Below are 19,191 nucleotides of genomic sequence, written 5' to 3'. Positions count from 1 at the left end.
ACTGACCTGCAGCTTGTCCTCATCTTCAGGGCCAGGACTCCTGGACTGTGCTGAACATGAGGATGAAATTCTCCCCTGGGGCTACAGGCCTTGCCCACGTCCCTCTCCTCTCCTCTGCCCCTCTGTGGCTTCGGGAATTGCTGTCATTCTTCTTGCCTCTGACTCTTTGCAGGGGCTGATTTCTCCTTTGCACTGGGAATGTTCTCACTTGATCCATCAAGTCACAGCTCAGCTGCCACCTCCTCCAGGAAGCCCTACTGGATCCCTCTGGGCCTGCCCACTGCTGCCCCCATTATGGGTCTGACCGCCTTGTGCTGTATCTGCTGAGTACGTGTCTGACTGCTCCCCACTGTCTCCAGGCCCCAGCACACAGGAGGACTGAATAAATGTTTGTGGGATGAATAACCAAGTGTGTTGCAGTATGTGCAAAGAGAGTTGTAAGATTTCTCTGTGAAAAACAAATTTAAAAAAAAGTGTATGGGCGCAGTGGCTCACACCTGGAATACCAGCACTTTGGGAGGCCGAGGCAGGAGGATCAGGAGGTCTGGAGTTTGAGACCAGCCTGGCCAATATGGTGAAACCGTCTCTACTGAAAATACAAAAATCAGTCAGGCGTGGTGGCGGGCGCCTGTAGTCCCAGCTACCAGGAGGCTGAGGTGGAAGAATCGCTTGAACCCAGGAGGCGGAGGTTGCAGTGAGCCGAGATTGTGCCACTGCACTCCAACCTGGGCGACAGAGCTAGACTCTGTCTAAAAAAAAAAAAAAAAAAAAAAAAAGAAAAGAAAAGAAAAAAAAGGCCGGGTGCGGTGGGCATGATCTCAGCTCACTGCAAGCTCCGCCTCCCGGGTTTACGCCATTCTCCTGCCTCAGCCTCCCGAGTAGCTGGGACCACAGGCGCCCGCCACCACGTCCGGCTGATTTTTTGTATTTTTAGTAGAGATGGGGTTTCACCGTGTTGTCCAGGATGGTCTCGATCTCCTGACCTCGTGATCCGCCCGCCTTGGTCTCCCAAAGTGCTGGGATTACAGGCTTGAGCCCCCGCGCCCGGCCAAGAAACTCATTTTCAGGTGAGACGGCGCCACCTTGCGGCCGCCGGCACTGGCCCCGCCCCTAAGGCCCCGCCCCCCGGCCGCAGTCCCGCAGGTGCCCGCCAGGTGGCACGCGCGGCCCGCGGAGGTTTCGTGCCGCCTTTTCTCGCCTCTACAAAAGTTTCTTGGATGTCCCGGGGTCCCGGCGCTCAGGGGCGGGTGACGCTCATTTGGGTCTCAACCTGGACCCCCGGTTGGAGGTGTCCCCGCTGTGAAGTGGGGCAATCAGAGGCACATTATGAATTATCCCGGTCTTAGGCACTTTGCTTTTGAGGGCCCCTTCTATGAAAAAAATATTAAAAATGGTAATTTATTCTACAATAGTCACCGTCAAAGAAAAAAAGAAAAAGATACTTTACTCTGCTTCATGTCCTGGAAGAGGGGTAAAAATGGTATTTTATATCTGCGTCAGGATAAAGATAGGTATAACAGGCTGGATCCATTATACATGATTTCTTTTTTTTTTTTTTTTTTTTTTGAGACGGAGTCTCTCTCTGTTCCCCAGGCTGGAGTGCAGTGGCGTGATCTCAGCTCACTGCAACCTCCGCCTCCTGGGTTCAAGCGATTCTCCCACCTCAGCCTCCCGGTAGCTGGGACTACAGGCGCCCGCTACCATGCCCGGCTAATTTTTTTGTATTTTTAGTAGAGACGGGGTTTCACCATGTTAGCCAGGATGGTCTCGATTTTCCGACCTCGTGATCCGCCCGCCTCGGCCTCCCAAAGTGCTGGGATTACAGGCGTGAGCCTGTAATTTTTGAGACAGTCTTGCTCTGTGGCCCAGAGTAGAGTACAGTGGTGCATCATGGCTCACTGCAGCCTCCGCCTCCAGAGTAGCTGGGACTACAGGTGTATGCCACCACACTCGGCTAATTTTTGTATTTTTTGTAGAGATGGGGTCTTGTTATGTTGCCCAGGCTGGTCTCAAACACCTGGTCTCAAGCGATCTTCCTTCCTCAGCTTCCCAAAGTGCTAGGATCACAGTCTTGAGCCACGATGCTCAGCCTTAATTTTTAAATTTTTTTTTTTTTTTTTTTTTTTTTTTTTTTGAGACAGAGTCTTGCTCTGTAGCCCGGACTGGAGTGCAGTGGCCGGATCTCAGCTCACTGCAAGCTCCGCCTCCCGGGTTCCCGCCATTCTCCTGCCTCAGCCTCCCGAGTAGCTGGGACTACAGGCGCCCGCCACCTCGCCCGGCTATTTTTTTTTTTTTTTTTTTTTGTATTTTTAGTAGAGACGGGGTTTCACCGTGTTGGCCAGGATGGTCTCGATCTCCTGACCTCGTGATCCGCCCATCTCGGCCTCCCAAAGTGCTGGGATTACAGGCTTGAGCCACCGCGCCCGGCCAATTTTTAAATTTTATACAATTTTTGTGGAGAGAGGGTCCAGATTGCCCATGCTTATGTTGAACACCTAGCCTTAGGCCATCCTCCTGCCTAAGCCTCCCAAAGTCTGGGATCGTAGAGGTGAGCCGCTGTGCTGAGCTCTTTTATTCTTTTTCTTTCCTTTTTTTTTTTTTTTTTTTTTTTTGAGACAGAGTCTCCTTCTGTCTCCCACGCTGGAGTGCAGTGGCGCGATCTTGGCTTATTGCAACCTCCGCCTCCCAAGTTCAAGGGATTCTCCTGCCTCAGCCTCCCGAGTAGCTGGGGATTATAGACGCCTGCCACCACATCAGGCTAACTTCTTTGTATTTTTAATAGAGACAGGGTTTCACCATGTTGGCCAGGCTGGTCTCGAACTCCTGACCTCAAATGATCCACCTGCTTCGGCCTCCCAAAGTGCTGGGATTACAGGCATGAGCCATTGCACCTGGCCCTAGTTTGCGCTTTTTAATCTGCAGAGCTGTGAGGGCAGGATCTGGGGGGTTTTAGGAGGATGTCCCCCACCTGAGCACAGAGTAGAGAACCAGGGAACCGGTACAGTGACCAGCAGGGGTTAGGGGAGGATCAGGCTGTTTTTGTATGGGGGAGATTCCCAAAGCCCCAGGACCCCCCAGGAGATGCTCTGGCTAGGAAACCTTCAGCGCTGGGGCTGCTGTGCCTCCGGTAGATGGTCTGGTTAGGAAATGTGTAAAGCTGGGGCTTCTGTACCCAAGGCACAGCTTGAGAAAGAGACTGGGAGAGGTCTGCACTGATCTAAATCCACACTGCTGCCTACCCCCACAGGGCATGGGGGCATCTGGAATATGGTGGAGCCAGCTAGTCTGCGTAGACATTCCCGGCTCCCTCTCTGGGCTAAAAATAGGAGCCCCTCACTGCAGGCAGCTGCCATCCTGCATCCCCTCGCCGCCCTGCGCGCGGCCCCTTTCGGGGAAGCTGTGGCCAGCTACCCGGATCACAGCTTCCTCCTGGGAAACGGGTAGGGGCTCTACCCTTCCTGCCCTGGGGGTAATTATGCCTCCACCCCGTGCCCTTCCCTTTGAACAAAGGGCAGCCTAATCCAGAACAGGATGGTGAAAGGTTGAACTAACATTGGTCCATTTTACAGAAGGATAAACTGAGGCACAGACAGGCTCATGCACCTGCCCTCCAGGTGCCTTTCAGGTCCACTGGCTTCCAGGTGCTCCATCTTAGGTGGGAGGGGCATTCTGCACCTTCAGACCTGAGCTGGGTCCTGGCCCTAGAAGGAGTTACTCCCCCACCCCTTTATCCCACTGCAGGGAGGTCTCTCCAAAGCACCCTCCACCTGGGGCAGGTGTCTCGGGCCTCTCCATCGGAGATGGGGTGACAGCTGGGTTTGGGTGTTTAATAGCCTTATGGTGGAAGACTCTCAGACACCTGCTGCCATTAGGCTACATGCGGCCCTGGGGCTGGAAGTCTGGATTCAGGCCTTGGAGCCGGGGGCAGCTCTCCTGCCTGCAGTGGTTTTTTTTTTTTTTTTTTTTTTTGAGACAGTCTCACTCTGTCGCCCAGGCTGGAGCGCAGTGGCGCAATCTCGGCTCACTTCAACTTCCACCTCTCGGGTTCAAGCGATTCTCCTGCCTCAGCCTCCCAAGAAGCTGGGACTACAGGCACCCGCCACCACGCCCGGCTGATTTCTGTATTTTTAGTACAGATGGGGTTTCACCTTGTTGGCCAGGCTGGTCTCGAACTCCTGACCTCTGATGATCCGCCCACCTCCGCCTCCCGAAGTGTTAGGATTACAGACGTGAGCCTCCGCGCCGCCCCCGTTGCAGTCTTGTCGAGGCAGGAGGTGCAACTAGGGGGAAGGACCGAGAGAAAAGTGGCAATGCGGTGTGCTAGTTTAGGGGAAGGGGAGGAGATGCCTACAACCCCGCCCCCAACAGTCAGGACCGGGGACCCGAGCCCGCCAAAGACCCTCCACAAGTTAGGGCCCCCCCGGGTGGCCCCTGCCCGCCCGACAGTCTCCCCCGGGGGTCACGTCCGGGCTGGAGCCTGGGCCTCTAAGTTTAGCCCCCTGGGGTCGCTTCCCGCGCACACAGCTCTCTACAGAGCACACGTCCCCCTCCCGACCGGCTTCCTTGCACCCCGCCCGGTGCCTCAGTTTCCTGCTCTGCGCAGTGGGGACAAGAAGGTTGCCCACTACAGAGAGGCGTGAGGGCTGGGGACGTGCAGGGACCTCCCTGGAGGGCGGCGCGGGGCACGTGGTTGGGCAAGCGAACGCTCAGACCGTGGAAGTCATCACCACCTTCACCGGGGGCAGCCAAGCTCCCGACGCTGGTGACAGCCGGGCCAGGCAGGGTTGTCCTGGTTTCACGAAGGGGCTCCGGGTCCCCGCGCGCACCTCCCCACGCCCGCGCCGAGTCCCCGCCTACAGCCCGTCCCTCCCCAGAGGGAGGCCGGCGGGGCCCTGGCTCCCTCCCTCCGACGCCGCCCGCCCAGCTCTGCACCGGGTCTTTCAAGCCCATTTCACAGACTTGGAAACGGCGGCTCCCGAGAGTGAAGTCACTCTAGCAGGGTAGCTCCATCTAAGGGGCGAAGGTGAAACTCCGAGCCCAGGAGGCCCAGCCTAGGTGCTCCGTACGAAGGGAAGAGTCTTGGTCCCGGATCCGGCTCGGATGCGCCCTCAGCCCGCCCGGGTGGAGCCCGTCAGTCCCCTCTTCCTACGCTGGGGCGCTCCTGCCCCAGCCCGTGCCGCCCCCCCACCCCCGCACCCTCTGCGCTTGGGGCCGCGTCGCGCACTTTGCCCACCGTCCCTAGGCCGGGGGCGGGGCCTCCCGCGGCGCTGTTCCCCTTCCCGTTTATTATTTATTATCCTTTAAAGGGGCCGCGACCTGAAAATTTCCGTCCACTCTGCCCGGCTCCCCAGAGCCCCCGGGCTGGTTGCGCGTCGTCCGACCGCGCGCGGGGGGCGAGGGGGCGTCCGGGGAAAAGTGGGGAGCCCTGGCGAGCCCCTCCCGCGCCCGGGCCGCGGCGCTGAATCACCGGCCAGGTATTTGCATCCGAGAGCGACTCGTCCCCTGGTGATTTGTCTGGGGGTGGGGGAGGGGCGGGGCGGGGGCCGGCCGCGCGCGGGGCGCCTCTTACCAATCGGGCGGAGGGGTGTAGACGCGGACGCGGCTGGCGGCTCGGTGAGTCGGCGCGCGGCACAGCCCCGTGGGTCGGGGGCCGGGAGCCAGGGGCGCGCACCGGCGGCTTGGAGGCCAGGCGGGCCCGGGCAGGCCGACCCCAGGCGCGGGGCGCGCGCCCCCCCACGAGCCGCCCTGCGCGGTAAGGCTGGGGGGCGCGCTGGCCGTTCCCAGCGCGGGTTCCGGTGCCGGGGTGGGCGCAGTGCGTCCTGGAAGCCAAAGAAGGGGGTCCCCAAAGTTGGGCGGAGATGTTGGTGGGGTTCCCGGGCTGGGAAGGCGGCCCTGGCGGTTCGGGGTTCGGGGAGTTTTCCCTGCGCCCCGCTTGGAGACTTCACTCCCCATTGGATCAATCGCTCAGGGGCGATCGGGGGTCGCGAGTGCGCGCCCCCCCTTCCCCAGCGGAAGGAAATGGTCTCTGCGCGCGCGCGCGGGGGGCTGCACCCAGATATTTTATTTTAGTTTTACTTTTTCTCCCCGAAATCAGGGGTTTATTCGGCAGCCCAGAGAGGAGGGAGAGTAGTTCCCGGCGAGCCTCCCCAGCCAGGCTGGTTTATTTATAACGTGTCCGCCCTAGCGCAGAGAGGGGCCCCCGGGGGAGACACCGCGGCCCCCGCGCGCCGGGGTGGGTTGGGCCCGGGCGCCCGGCCGGGGACACCCGGGAAGAGCCCCCCGACCCGTTTCAGGGCCCCCCAGACACAAAAGCCGGCGCTGGGAGCGCGCGTTTGTCAACTCCAACGTTCGGCGCCGACCCCAGGCGGCGGGTTCAATTATCTTCCGTTTTTAGGCGCTCGGGCTGGAGGGGTTCCCCCCCCATGCAAATCGGCCGCTTTCCAAGAAGCCTTTGAAATCCGGACCAGGGTTTCTGTGTTCTTGTTTCTTCTCCTTCATGAGTTTTTTTCTCACTTCCTCCAGGCCCCCCCAACCCAGGAGTTTCTTAGCCCCCTCCCCAGCTTTCTGCCCCGCCCCTCCCCCTCCTCTTCCCTTCGTGGAGTGAGGGGCCCCTTTCGCCACCCGCGGGCCCAGGGCCTTGCACAACTCTTTAAATAACCATGTTTTGCAAGGCCCGGGCCGAGCGGGTGACCTCTCTCCGGAGGCCTGGGGGGAGGAGGGTGTGGCCCAAGATCCCTCCGCCCCCCACCCCTGCCAGGTCCAACGACCACCCAGTGCCCTGTCCCAGCCTCTCCCTTGGGGCTGTCATAAAATGGGGGTGGGGGTCGAGGACAAAGGGCTCTTGGGGGGAGGGGTCTGAAGGGGGTGGGCGTTGCCAGTTTAGGGTTAATGGCGGCGATGGGGGGGCACCCAGCCCTGGCCTAGGGGGGGATCTGGGATCCCCACCTGCCCCCTCCACCGGCCCCAACGTGGAGGTCTGTCCTGCTCCCCTCCCCCATCGGGCGACCCGGAAGGGTCATTAAACCCAGCAGGGCTCAGAGCGGGCTGGTGGGGGGAGTGGCTTCCTTTGGCCTCTTCCTTCTGTGCCCCCAAAGAGGGGGGGCTTTGCTTGGAGCTCTTCCGTGGGGGGGGGCTTGTCTTGAAGTTGTCACAGGTGGGGGAAGGGCGACAGACCCGACCAGACCCTGAGTCAGAAATGCCCCCTCAGCACTTTCTTGGGTTGGATGGGTGGGGGGTGACCGCAGGCCAGGGGGTGGGGGGCTGGGTGCCGCCCTGGTGGCCTCTGGACCACCAGGCTCTCCTGGTCACTCCTCAGCACTATGGCCCTGAGGTCTTTGTGACCTGGGACCTCTGTCCCCACAACAGATGGAACTGAGGCTATTTTGGAACATGCCCTCCCTGCTTTCTCCCAGGGGCCACCCACCTGCCCCCCACTGCCTTTCACCCATGGGGCCGAAAGACTCAGGGGTCTGGGTAAGGGGTGTCTGGGGCAGAGGGGGCTGCACGGCTCTCCCCTCCCGTGACTGGGGAGGCTTGAGGGGGTCTGCTGTGTAACACTGACCTGGGTGGGGTCAGGTCACAGGAGGCATCTGAGTCCCAGGAGCCCCTGCCTCCTCGCCTCTCCAGACCTTGTCTGCCCAGGAGCTGTTTATGCGTCCTGGGGGCTCCTTTGCCAGGGTAAGGGTTGGGGGCGGCCTCCTGGGCCCAGCTGCCTCTCCGGAGGGTGGAGCTTTGCCCCCTCCGCCATCCCCATGATGTGCCTTCCTTCTGGGGTGTCACTCCAGGCCTGTTGGGTTCTGCCCAGCGTGTTTTATTGGCGGCCTGGGCGGGTGGAGGTGTGGCCTGGGCTGGGGGGTGGCTGGGGTGGGACCCAGCCCCTGGGAAGTCTCTGTTCCTCGCCCAGGCCATTAGGACTGGCCCTGGGTGGACGGGACTTTAGGCTGGAGTGAGTGTGTTGCCGTCCCAGACATCCAGCCCACTCGGAGTCCCAGAGGACTGGGAAACTCCAGACCCCTGTTGCCCTGTGGAGACTGTGAGGTCTACGTGGGAGGCTCTGTGGTCACCCAGACCTGGGTTCAAACCCCAGCCCCATGTGTCCAAGCAGAGGGTCCCTGAGCCTCAGTTGTCCTCAACCGTGAAATGGGACCACCCTGGTGCCCCCTTCTGGTGCCCACCTTAACCTCCTGAACGTGATTCATCCCTCCTTGAGTGCCATGGGGGGAGCACTGTTATCCACGCCATTTTGCAGGTGGGGAAACTGAGGCCCAGAGAGGCTGGGGCTTGGGCGTTGCTGTTGAGTTGTGTGATGCAGGGAGAGTTAGCCCAGGGCCCGTATACAACAAGCAGTCAATCTCGGCCAGCCACCATCTCCGTTGGCCTGAGATGGGAGGATACCTGGATACCTGGAGTCCGGGCTGGGCTGCTCCAACAGGGATTCAGGCAGCAACTGGAACTTAGAACCCACCTGACTGGGGCCCGGAGCCCGCTGGCCAATCACAGGCCAGGAAGGCCCATTCCCCCACCCTGCTTGTGAAGCAATAATCCAAGATCTCCTGGGGCAGACAGTCTGGCCACAGTGTGTTTCTCTGTGGCCCAGAGCGGAGGGACCTTGCTACCCAGGCCCACAGTAGGGTGTATGCGAAGAGCCTGCGCCTCTGCCTCCAGGTCTGCATCCTGCATGAGATGACATGAGAGCTGATCTCCAGGACCTTCATGGGGAAGGAGGGGCCTGAGGAGCTCAGGTCTGCTCTGACCGTCCCTTTTTTCCCCCCTCAGGTTTCTGCAGATGCGTGAATGAGCCGGACGCCAGCCTCTGTCCCCTGGAGCCCAGCGTGAGGAAGAGGCATGTCCTGTCAGCCTTCAGCCTGAGCCCGGCGGCCCCCGCCCCCGCCCCCTGCCACCCTGCACTGCCCCGGCTCCCCCGCGGCCCCCACGCTGCAGTGCGGCCGGGCCCCCTCCCCGCAGGGGCCGCCCCCGCCGCCCACCCCTAGCGCCCGTGGTGGTGGTGGTGGTGGCCCGGGCCGCAGGGCCATGAAGCTGCAGGCCGTGATGGAGACGCTCTTGCAGAGGCAGCAGCGGGCGCGCCAGGAGCTGGAGGCCCGGCAGCAGCTGCCCCCTGATCCCTCCGCTGCACCCCCGGGCCGGGCCCGTGCTGCTGCCGAGGAGGACAGAGAGCCCGAGAGTGCGCGGATGCAGCGGGCTCAGATGGCTGCGCTGGCCGCCATGCGGGCTGCAGCTGCGGGCCTGGGACACCCGGCCAGCCCCGGGGGCTCTGAGGATGGGCCCCCAGGCTCGGAGGAGGAGGACGCGGCCCGGGAGGGGACACCGGGCTCGCCCGGCCGAGGCAGAGAAGGGCCGGGAGAGGAGCACTTTGAGGACGTGGCCTCAGACGAGGACATGTGAGTTGGGGTCTGGGGCAGGGCCTTCCGGGGGCTGTTACTGGCTCTGAGCCATCACTCTGCTCATCTGCAGAATGGGAGTAAGGGTCCTGCCGTGGCGTCTCCTGCCTGTAATTCCAGCAGTTTTTGAGAGGCCGAGGTGGGAGGATGGCTTGGACCCAGGGCTTGGAGACCAGCCTGAGCAACATAGCGAGACCCCATCTCTGCAAAAAATTAGCCAGGCGTGGTGGTGCACCTGTGGTCCCAGCTACTGGGGAGGTTGAGGCAGGAGGATCCCTTGAGAACAGGAGGTTGAGGCTGCAGTGAATTGTGATTGCTCCAGTGCACTCCAGCCTGGGCGACAGAGACAGACCCTGTCTCAAAAAAAAAGGTTGTTTTAGCTCGGTGCTGTGACTCATGCCCGTAATCCCAACACTTTGGGAGGCTGAGGCGGGTGGATCACCTGAGGTCAGGAGCTGAAGATCAGCCCGGCCAACATGGTGAAAGAAACCTCATCTCTACTAAAAATACAAAAATTAGCTGGGCGTGGTGGCAGGCGCCTGTAATCCCAGCTCCTCAGGAGGCTGAGGCAGGAGAATCGCTTGAACCCAGGAGGCGAAGATTGCAGTGAGCTGAGAATGTGGTAGTTTTTTGTTTTTTGTTTTTTTTTTTTTTTTTAGAGAGAGTTGCTCTTTTCGCCCAGGCTGGAATGCAACGGCGTAATCTCGGCTCACTCGGATCACTCGGATTACAGGCGCACACCACCATGCCCAGCCAATTTTTGTATTTTTAGTAGAGACGGGATTTTGCCATGTTGGCCAGTCTGGTCTCCAACTTCTGTTTTTTTAATAAAGGGAGTAAGTGAGTGTCCTGTGGACCCTGTTCCCCTGAACAAGTGTTTATCAACCCTGTACTATGTGCTGGGCAGTCAGCCTTTCAGGATGATGATAAAAATGTTCTCCATTTCTAATCTCTAGCACAGGAGTGGCCGCTAAACACTGGAAATGTTGTCAGGGCAACTGAGGTCTGGGTTTTTAACTTTGTTTCATCTTTTTTTTGAGACGGAGTCTTGCTCTGTCATCCAGGCTGGAGTGCCTTGGCGCAATCTCGGCTCATTGCAAGCTCCACCTCCCAGGTTCACGCCATTCTCGTGCCTCAGTCTCCCAAGTAGCTGGGACCACAGGCACCCGCCACCTCGCCTGGCTATTTTTTTTGTGTGTTTTTAGTAGAGACAGGGTTTCACCGTGTTAGCCAGGATGGTCTTAATCTCCTGACCTCATGATCCGCCTGCCTCGGCCTCCCAAAGTGCTGGGATTACAGGCGTGAGCCACCACGCCTGGCCGCCTTTGTTTCATCTTAGTAAACTTAAAGCAACGTAGCCACCGACAACGATGGCAGATTCAGTGGCAGCAGACCCAGCGTGAGGGGTAGATAAAATCTGCAGCCGGCTGGACCTGCATAGCGTGTGGGTCCCCCCAGGGCTGGCTGAGGGCTCACTTGCTGTGGGACCCTGACCTCCAGGAACCCGCATCTTCCTGGGAGGACCTGAGCAAGTAAAGATGCCAGGCACGGTGGCCCACGCCTGCAATCCCAGCACTTTGGGAGGCCGAGGTGGGAGGATCGCTTGAGCCCAGGAGTTCAAGACCAACCTGGGCAACATAGTGAGACCTTATTTCTACAAAAAGTACAAAAATTAGTCGGGTGTGGTGGCATGCATCTGTGGTCCCAGCTACTTGAGAGGCCGAGGCGGGAGGATTGCTTGAGCTCAGGAGGTCAAGACGGCAGTGAGCTGTGATCACACCACTGTACTCTAGCCTGGGCAACAGAGAAGACCCTGTCTCAAAACACAAACAAAACTGGCTGGGCACAGTGGCTCACGCCTGTAATCCCAGCTACTCAGGAGGCTGAGGCAGGAGAATCGCTTGAACCTGGGAGGCAGAGGTTGCAGTGAGCAGAGATCACACCATTGCACTCCAGTCTGGGTAACAGAGTGAGGCTCTGTCTCTAAAAAAAAAAAACCAACCGAACAAAACCTAGCAAAGAAGCAGGTGATGTCAGGTTGTACAAAGGGCTACAAGAAAATCTAGGAGGGTGCCGTGGAGGGGCAGTGGCCAGGGTGGGTGGATTTCAGATAGCGGTGGGAGAATTTTCCCTGTGGAGGGAATGGGAGGTGGAGCTGAGACGGCATGCATGGTGCAGGAACCAACCTGCCACGATGATTCCCTTTTTTTTTTTTTTTTTTTTTCAAGAGACGGTGTCTTGCTCTGTGGCCCAGGCTGGAGTGCAGTGGTGCCATCATAGCTCACTGCAGCCTCCACTTCCTGGGCTCAAGGGATCCTCCCGCCTTGGCCTCCCAGAGTGCTGTAGGGATTAGGCAAGCGCCACCGTGCCTGCCTGCGTGATGCTTTTCAAGGCCCCAAAATTCACGCTGTAGGGACGGCGTGTGCTGTTCTGGGCTAACTGGGAACAAAATGGACGTCACAGCTGCCCCACGCAGGCTGTGCTCACGGGCGCGCTCTGCAGCCTGAGCTGGCGGTGGCCGGCTCTTCCTATTTCCAGAGAGGGAAACTGAGGCTGGGCGGGGAGCGGGTCTCTCCCTAGGCTGGTACGAGCTAGCACCTTCTCCCCTGACTCCTGCCCTCTGCTCACCCCAGGAAGCCCAAATGGGAGGAGGAGGAGATGGAGGAAGACCTCGGGGAGGATGAGGAGGAGGAGGAGGATTACGAGGATGAGGAGGAGGAGGAGGACGAGGAGGGGCTGGGGCCCCCAGGCCCTGCCAACTTGGGCACCACGGCGCTGTTTCCCCGAAAGGCCCAGCCACCCCAGGCCTTCCGAAGCGATGGCGTTCCCAGGGCGCTGGGGGGCCAGGAGCGGCCGGGGCCTGGCCCTGCCCACACCGGAGGGGCCCACGTAGCTCCGCAGCTGCAGCCGCCTGACCACGGGGACTGGACGTATGAGGAGCAGTTTAAGCAGGTGAGTGGACACGTCCCGTGTGGCGGCCGAGCACCTGCTCCCGGACCCACTGGGACCCTTCGAAGGCTCCCGTTGCGCGGGATGTGTGCTGAGCCGGGCGTCGAGTTGAGAGCTGGGGTTTCCTGTGGTAGCTCTGCTTCCTGTGCTTCCCTCCTGGCTGTGGTCTCGACCAGCCGGCTGTTCGTTGCTCTGACGTGGGATTTGTGAGGAGTGCCCGCTGCGAAGGAGAAAGCTGGGGGGCTTCACGGCCCCTGTATCGGAGGTGATGGGGCAGAGAGGGAAGGCGGGTCTGGGAGGGAGGCTGGCGCCAGCCCGAGCTGGGCGTGGGCTGGAGGAACCAGGCATGCGGGCGATGCGGGCAGAGAGGCCGGGGCCTTGGTGACGCGGTGACAAGGCCTCCTCCGTCCCCTGGCATCTGTGGAGAGCCATGGGGGGGTTGCAGGCTGCAGCCGGCAGCCGAGGGGACCTGGGGGTGACTCAGGTGTGACTACAGGAGACGCAGGAGAAAGCGTCTGTGAGGCTCCGAGTGGATGGTTAAGGCCGGGGCCGGCAGGGGGGTCTCAGGGACCCCAGGCTGAAGGAGGAAGTAGGGGCCGCTTCAGCCTTTCCCTGCAGGCGGCCAGGCCAGAGGAAGTGGCCGGGCGGGGGTGCTTTGAAGTTGGACCGTGCTGGGCTGGGCAGATGGAAACCAGATGGTGGCCAGGCTCACATTCCAGCCCTCGGCCAGCTGGGCTCTGCCCTGACCTCTGGGTGCGGCTGCGGGGAACCACCTCCTCGCCTGGGGCTGGAGGCTGGTCTGGGCTCCCGCAGGGAGGTGGGTGATGGACACGCTGGGACATGCCTGCCTTGGGGCAGCCCCTTCAACCCTGGGCTTCCTGGGCTTCCAGAATCCGCTCCGAGGAGCCTCCTAGGAGGGGCCAAGGCACAGACTCCCAGTGGGGCCTCCCGGGGCTCCTGACTCCAGGGGTGCCTAGTAGCTTAGGGGGCGGCTCTCACCCCAGCAACCCTCAGGAGACTTAAGTTTGGACTGCCTGGAAACTCACAAAGAGTGAAGAGCTGAAAGCTGGACACGGTGTGGGAGAACGGCTAGGGCTGCGGCGGGGACTCGGGGAGGGGTGCGTCTCGCCAATTCCACCCTGCTCCGTGACTCAGTTTCCCTCTCCTGCAGAAGGGGATACTCCACGGGCCACGCCGCCGCGAGTCCCATTTTGCCAGTGAGAAAACAGAGGCTCAGCATTGGGAGAAGGGGTCTTGTGATCTTTTCTGGGTTTAAGACGGTACAGATGAGCGTGTTGAGAGTGGATTCTCTTTAATTTCGTTTGCTTATTCACCCAGTATTTGCCATCTGCCCGGGACTCAGCCCGCAGCAAGCCCTGGGCTGGGGGGCGGCAGGAGCTCGACAGAGATCTCCATCCCCGCAAGGTTATAGCCAAGCCCAGAGGGAGGGTAAAGGACCCCCATTCAGTCAGTCCTTGGGGGGTCAGAGGCGGACCTGACCCTGGACACGTGCGCCGCCCAGACAGCCGCGGCCTCCGAGGCCCAAAGCCGACGGGGGAGTTTTGGGGTGACCGGCCCAGATCAAGCAGGGACGAGGGGCCAGGTGTCCTGACCCCACAACCCACAACGTGTCCAGAACAAAGGCGGGAGGCAGAAGCCGCTGTCCAGCTTGTCTGGGCGACACCCGGGTCAGGGTCCAAGGTGCCATGCAGGGTTTTTCTGCAGCGGGAAGCCAAGATGGGGAAACTGAGGCCAGAGCAGGGAGGCAGTCACTGTGTCACCAGCAGCCTCAGGTATTCATGGAGCCCCTGCCTCGTGCCCGGCTCCCTGGTTCCCCCACACCTGCCCCCTGGGTGTACCGGGAGCGGACTGCACAGAGGCCCTGAGAGGTAGACTAAAGCTCGGCTTGTGTGTAGGGACTGGGTGCCGTCTCCGGGCTGGGCCTGTGTGTAGGGACCTGGTGCCTCCTCCGGGCTGGGCCTGTGTGTAGGGACCGGGTGCCGTCTCCGGGCTGGGCCTGTGTGTAGGGACCGGGTGCCTCCTCCGGGCTGGGCCTGTGTGTAGGGACCCGGTGCCGCCTCCGGGCTGGGTCTTGTGTGTAGGGACCGGGTGCCGTCTCCGGGCTGGGCCTGTGTGTAGGGACCTGGTGCCTCCTCCGGGCTGGGCCTTGTGTGTAGGGACCTGGTGCCTCCTCCGGGCTGGGCCTGTGTGTAGGGACCGGGTGCTGCCTCCAGGCTGGGTCTTGTGTGTAGGGACCGGGTGCCGCCTCCAGGCTGGGCCTTGTGTGTAAGGACCGGGTGCCGCCTCCAGGTCTTGCAGGAGACGGGATTGGAACTCCCAGAAGATGGGGCCTGAGGGAGGGTTGTGGGCAGCGGGTCTTGGGGGAGGCCCCCATCCTGCAGTCCTGTGATTTTTTTTTTTCCCCCTAGAGAACGGCTCTCGCTATGTTGCCCAGGTTGGTCTCAAACTCCTGGGCTCGAGTGATTTGCCTAACTCAGCCTCCCAAAATGCTGGGATTGCAGGCCTGAGCCACCGCGCCCGGCCGGGCCTGGGATCTTACCCTGGGCCGTTCGTGGCAGGTCCAGCCGCTGATGCTGCCGCCCGCCCAGCTGGCCAGGCACCTGCGTTCCCAGTGTCAACAGTGGCCTGGGCCCAACCAGCCCAGTCAGTGTTACCCCCGCACCCCCGCTGGGGCCCCTGTTGACTCTGGCGTCTGCCCCACCCCCTTCCTGGCACGTGGCAGCCCTGGCCCGCCGGCCGGCCGCTTGGCACCGTCTCTGCCTTTTCCTCCCAGATCCTGGCAGGCCTCGGGGCTAACTTCCGCCTGCAAATCCTCGACAGCTGTGAAATTCTGCTGTCGGCTGCAGGTCTGGTGGGTGGCCAGGCTGCAGGGGGGGCCGGGCGCAGCAGGCTCAGGGCCACGAGTTCTTTCCCTGGACACCTGGAACCTCACTGCCTGGGGACGTGCAGTTTTGGAGGCCAGCACGTGTCAGGCAGCGATTAGGATCTCAGCCTCTTGATGTCTGACGTAGGCTCCTGGTGGCCTCCCGTCACCCACACAGCAGGCCTGGGTTCTAGAAAGTGGCCACGGTAGGCTTTTGTTGGATTATGATTATAATTTTTGAGACAGGGTCTTACTATGTTGCATAGGCTGGGGTGTAGTGGTGCCGTCCTAACTCCCTGCAGCCTCGATCTCCCAGGGTCAAGCGATCCTCCCGCCTCAGCCTCCTGAGTAGCTGCGAGCACAGACGGGTGCCACCACACTCAGCTACCTTTTGTCGAGATGGGGTCTCACTATGCTGCCCAGGCTGGTCTAGAACTCCTGGGCTCAGGCAATCTGCCCGCCTTGGCCTCCCAAAGTGCTGGGATTACAGGCGTGAGCCACCGCACCCCACCATTGTGGGCTTTTATTTATTTATTTATTTTTTAATTTATTTATTTGAGACGGAGTCTCGCCCTGTCTCCCAGGCTAGAGTGCAGTGACATGATCTCGGCTCACTGCAAGCTCCGCCTCCCGGGTTCACGCCATTCTCCTGCCTCAGCCTCCCGAGTAGCTGGGACTACAGGCGCCGCCACCTCGCCCGGCTAGTTTTTTGTATTTTTTTTTTTAGTAGAGACGGGGTTTCACCGTGTTAGCCAGGATGGTCTCGATCTCCTGACCTCGTGATCCGGCCGTCTCGGCCTCCCAAAGTGCTGGGATTACAGGCTTGAGCCACCACGCCCGGCCAAAAAACAGCTTTATTGGGCTATAGTTCACGTGCCTTACAGTTCACTGTTTTAAGTGTAGAGTTCAGGCCCGGCACAGTGGCTCACACCTGTAATCCCTGCACTGTGGGAGGCCAAGATGGGCAGATCGCCTGAGCCCAGGAGTTCGAGACCAGCCTGGGCAAGATGATGAAACCCTGTTTTTACAAAAAATAAAATAAATAAATACAAAAATTAGCAGGGCGTAGTGGTGCACACCTGCAGTCCCAGCTATGTGGGACCCTGAGGTGGGAGGATCACCTGAGTCTGGGAGGCGGAGGCTGTGGTGAGCTGTGATTGCACCACTGGACTCCAGCCTGGGTGACAGAGCAAGACCCTGTCTCAAAAAATAAACACAAACAAAGTGTAAACTCAGCCGGGTGTGGTGGCGAGCGCCTGTAATCCCAGCTACTCTGGAGGCTGAGACAGAATCGCTTGAACCCAGGAGGCCGAAGTTGCAGTGAGCCGAGATCGCGCTGTTGCACTCCAGCATGAGTGACAGAGCAAGACTCCATCTCAAAAAAAAAAAAAAACAAGAACAAAGAAAAAAAAAGAAATAGGATCACACACCGCGTGGCCTTTTGTGTCTGGCATATCTCACTGAGCGTGATGTCCTGAAGGTGCATCAGCACAGTGGCCTGGGTCAGAGTCTCCTTCCTTTTCATGGCTGAGTCATATTCCGCTGTGTGGATGTGCCCTATTGTGTCTACCCGTTCAGCCGTCGATGGCCACTTGGTTGGTTTCTGCCTTTTGGATTTGTAGCGCTGTACAGGTTTTTATGTGGGCGTATGTTTTCACTTTCGGGTGTGTATCTGGGAGAATCGCTGGGTCTGCTGGTGTCTTCATATTAACCCATCAGAGGAACTGCTGCACTGTTCAGCAAGCAGCTGCCCACCTTACCTTCCCACCAGCCACAGATGTGGGTTCCAGTTCCTCTACATCCTCACCACTTGTTACTGTCAACTTTTTTTTTTTTTGAGACAGAGTCTTGCTCTGTCACCCAGGCTGGAGTTCCCGAGTAGCTGGGATTACAGGTGCCCACCACCATGCCCAGCTCATTTTTGTGTTTTTAGTAGAGACAGGGTTTCACCGTGTGGGGCAGGATGGTCTTGAACTCCCAACCTCAGGTGATCCTCACACCTCAGCCTCCCAGAGTGCTGGGATGACAGACATGAGCCACCACGCCCGGCCTATTGCCGACGTTTTGATCCTGGCCTTCCTTGTCACGGTGGCGTGGTTTCTCACTGTGGTTCTGATTTTCATTCAGTGTTGGGCTTTCTGCGGTAAAGCTTGCTCCCCATGGAACGTGCAGGTGAGCTCAGAGGCTAGGAATGGCAGCACCAGCCAGTCTCATGAAGAAAGTGACTGAGTGTTTTAGACAGGTTCTGTCCCAGATCCTCACGTGATCCCACAAGGAAGGAGCTGCTGTTGAACCTGTTGTGCACGTGAGAGACTGAGGCCTGGGAACGATGATATGACCTGTGCACAGTCTCACAAGGGAAGTGTCCGAGCTGGAATTTGATCCTGGGATGCACCCGCCAGAGAGGACCCAGGAGTGTGTGGATGGATGGCCCAGGGAGCCTCTGGCGGGATGGTTTCGGGGAAGCCCAGCTGCCCCTCGGTATTTTTTTTTTTTTTTTTTTTTGTCTGGAATGAAGGTGGTTAGGCCAGGGCAGACCTCAGTGCTGTCCTCACATCCAGGTCTCCGGGCCTGACAGCTGGGCGTTTGTGGGCACTGGGGCAGAGACAGCCACCAGCAGCCTCTCGGGCTCAAGGCCAGACACACCTCGCTGGGCCCAGCCCCAGAGACCACTGGGTCCTCACCACGGTGCCCGCCAGGCAGCTCTCAGGGGGGTGAAGCAAGACCCCAGCAGGAAGCAGGCGTCCAGTTCTGTTTTTTTTGGTCTTTTCAGCTCATTTGGTTTTTTTAATTGTGGAAAATACACATAGATACATTATTTTATCTCTTTTTTTTTTTTTTTTTTTTGAGACAGAGTCTCTCTCTGTGGCCCAGGCTGGAGTGCAGTGGCGTGATCTCAGCTCACTGCAGGCTCCGCCTCCTGGGTTCATGCCATTCTCCTGCCTCAGCCTCTCGAGTAGCTGGGACTACAGGCACCACCACCACACCTGGTTTATTTATTTATTTATTTATTTATTTATTTATTTTTAGACGGAGTCTTGCTCTGTCACTGAGGCTGGAGTGCAGTGGCGCAATCTCGGCTCACCACAACCTCTGCCTCCTGGGTTCAAGCGATTCTCCTCCCTCAGCCTCCTGCGTAACTGGGATTACAGGCGCCCACCACCATGCCCAGCTAATTTTTGTATTTGTAGTAGAGACGGGGTTTCACCATGTTAGCCAGGGTGGTCTCGAACTCCTGACTTTGTGATCTGCCCGCCTCGGCCTCCCAGAGTGCTGGGATGACAGGCGTGAGCCACCGTGCCCGGCCTCTCAATAGGCTTTTGGTTCCAGAAGTAACCCTTGATGCTCTTTTTGCAGAGAGAAAGAAAATGGAACGTTTACAGTGAGCCCCGAGTCCCCCTTGACCTCTAGGGCATGAGCCGTGCATTCTCCAGGCCTTTCTCTGCCCACGCGCACCCGGGAATGTGACCTGGGAGGTATCTAACGTGATCTGCAGCGGAGGCCGAGAGGGTCCTCCCACCGCTGGCTTCAAGGAGCTGTTTATCACGGTGCGTTCGCGTTGTAATTGGGATGTTCCGAGATGCCTGGTTCTTTTTAGCTGTGTGGGTGTTCACCTCGTGGCCCTGGACGCCGATATATCCACACGCTTCCCGCGGTCATTTCCACACACTTCCCTTGGTCATTTCCACACACTTCCCTCAGTCATTTCCCTGTTGTAAACAATACCGTAATGAACATCTCTGGGGCGTGGGAGGTGCTTGGAGCAGTGTGGGGAGGAGGTGGGGAGCTGGAATTGCCAGGGCTCTGGGAGAAGCAGGCACACGTTTTCTTCATCCTGCCCGGAGACCCCCAGGCTGATGGGAGCCAGAGCTGGACGTGAAGGTAGCTTTGGGATCTGCCCTGGCCTCACCACCTCCATTGCAGACTGAGGCTCGGAGGGGCCACTGGGAAAGCCCCAAA

At 59.5% G+C, this 19,191-nt stretch overlaps 1 protein-coding gene across 4 annotated transcripts in view; it reads left to right on the top strand.

Annotated features, from left to right (window-relative positions):
• Window positions 1-19,191, top strand: part of ARID3A (AT-rich interaction domain 3A) — a 61,108-nt gene that overhangs the window by 4,650 nt on the left and 37,267 nt on the right. Inside the window, exons 1-3 of one of the 4 annotated variants that reach the window (XM_037994462.2) lie at window positions 5,294-5,474; window positions 8,776-9,398; window positions 12,032-12,350. In XM_037994462.2, coding sequence (XP_037850390.1) covers window positions 9,031-9,398; window positions 12,032-12,350 — 687 coding nt within the window. In that variant the 5' untranslated portion in view covers window positions 5,294-5,474; window positions 8,776-9,030. Of the gene's footprint in view, window positions 1-5,293; window positions 5,475-5,537; window positions 5,614-5,649; window positions 5,753-8,775; window positions 9,399-12,031; window positions 12,351-19,191 lie in introns of those variants that run through there. The other 3 variants (XM_037994463.2, XM_037994464.2, XM_037994466.2) reach the window with 3 other exon arrangements.

This window comes from Chlorocebus sabaeus, chromosome 6 (genome assembly GCF_047675955.1).
Source record: "Chlorocebus sabaeus isolate Y175 chromosome 6, mChlSab1.0.hap1, whole genome shotgun sequence".
Taxonomy (NCBI): Eukaryota; Metazoa; Chordata; class Mammalia; order Primates; family Cercopithecidae; genus Chlorocebus; species Chlorocebus sabaeus.
This window is presented reverse-complemented; position numbering and strand designations above follow the sequence as displayed.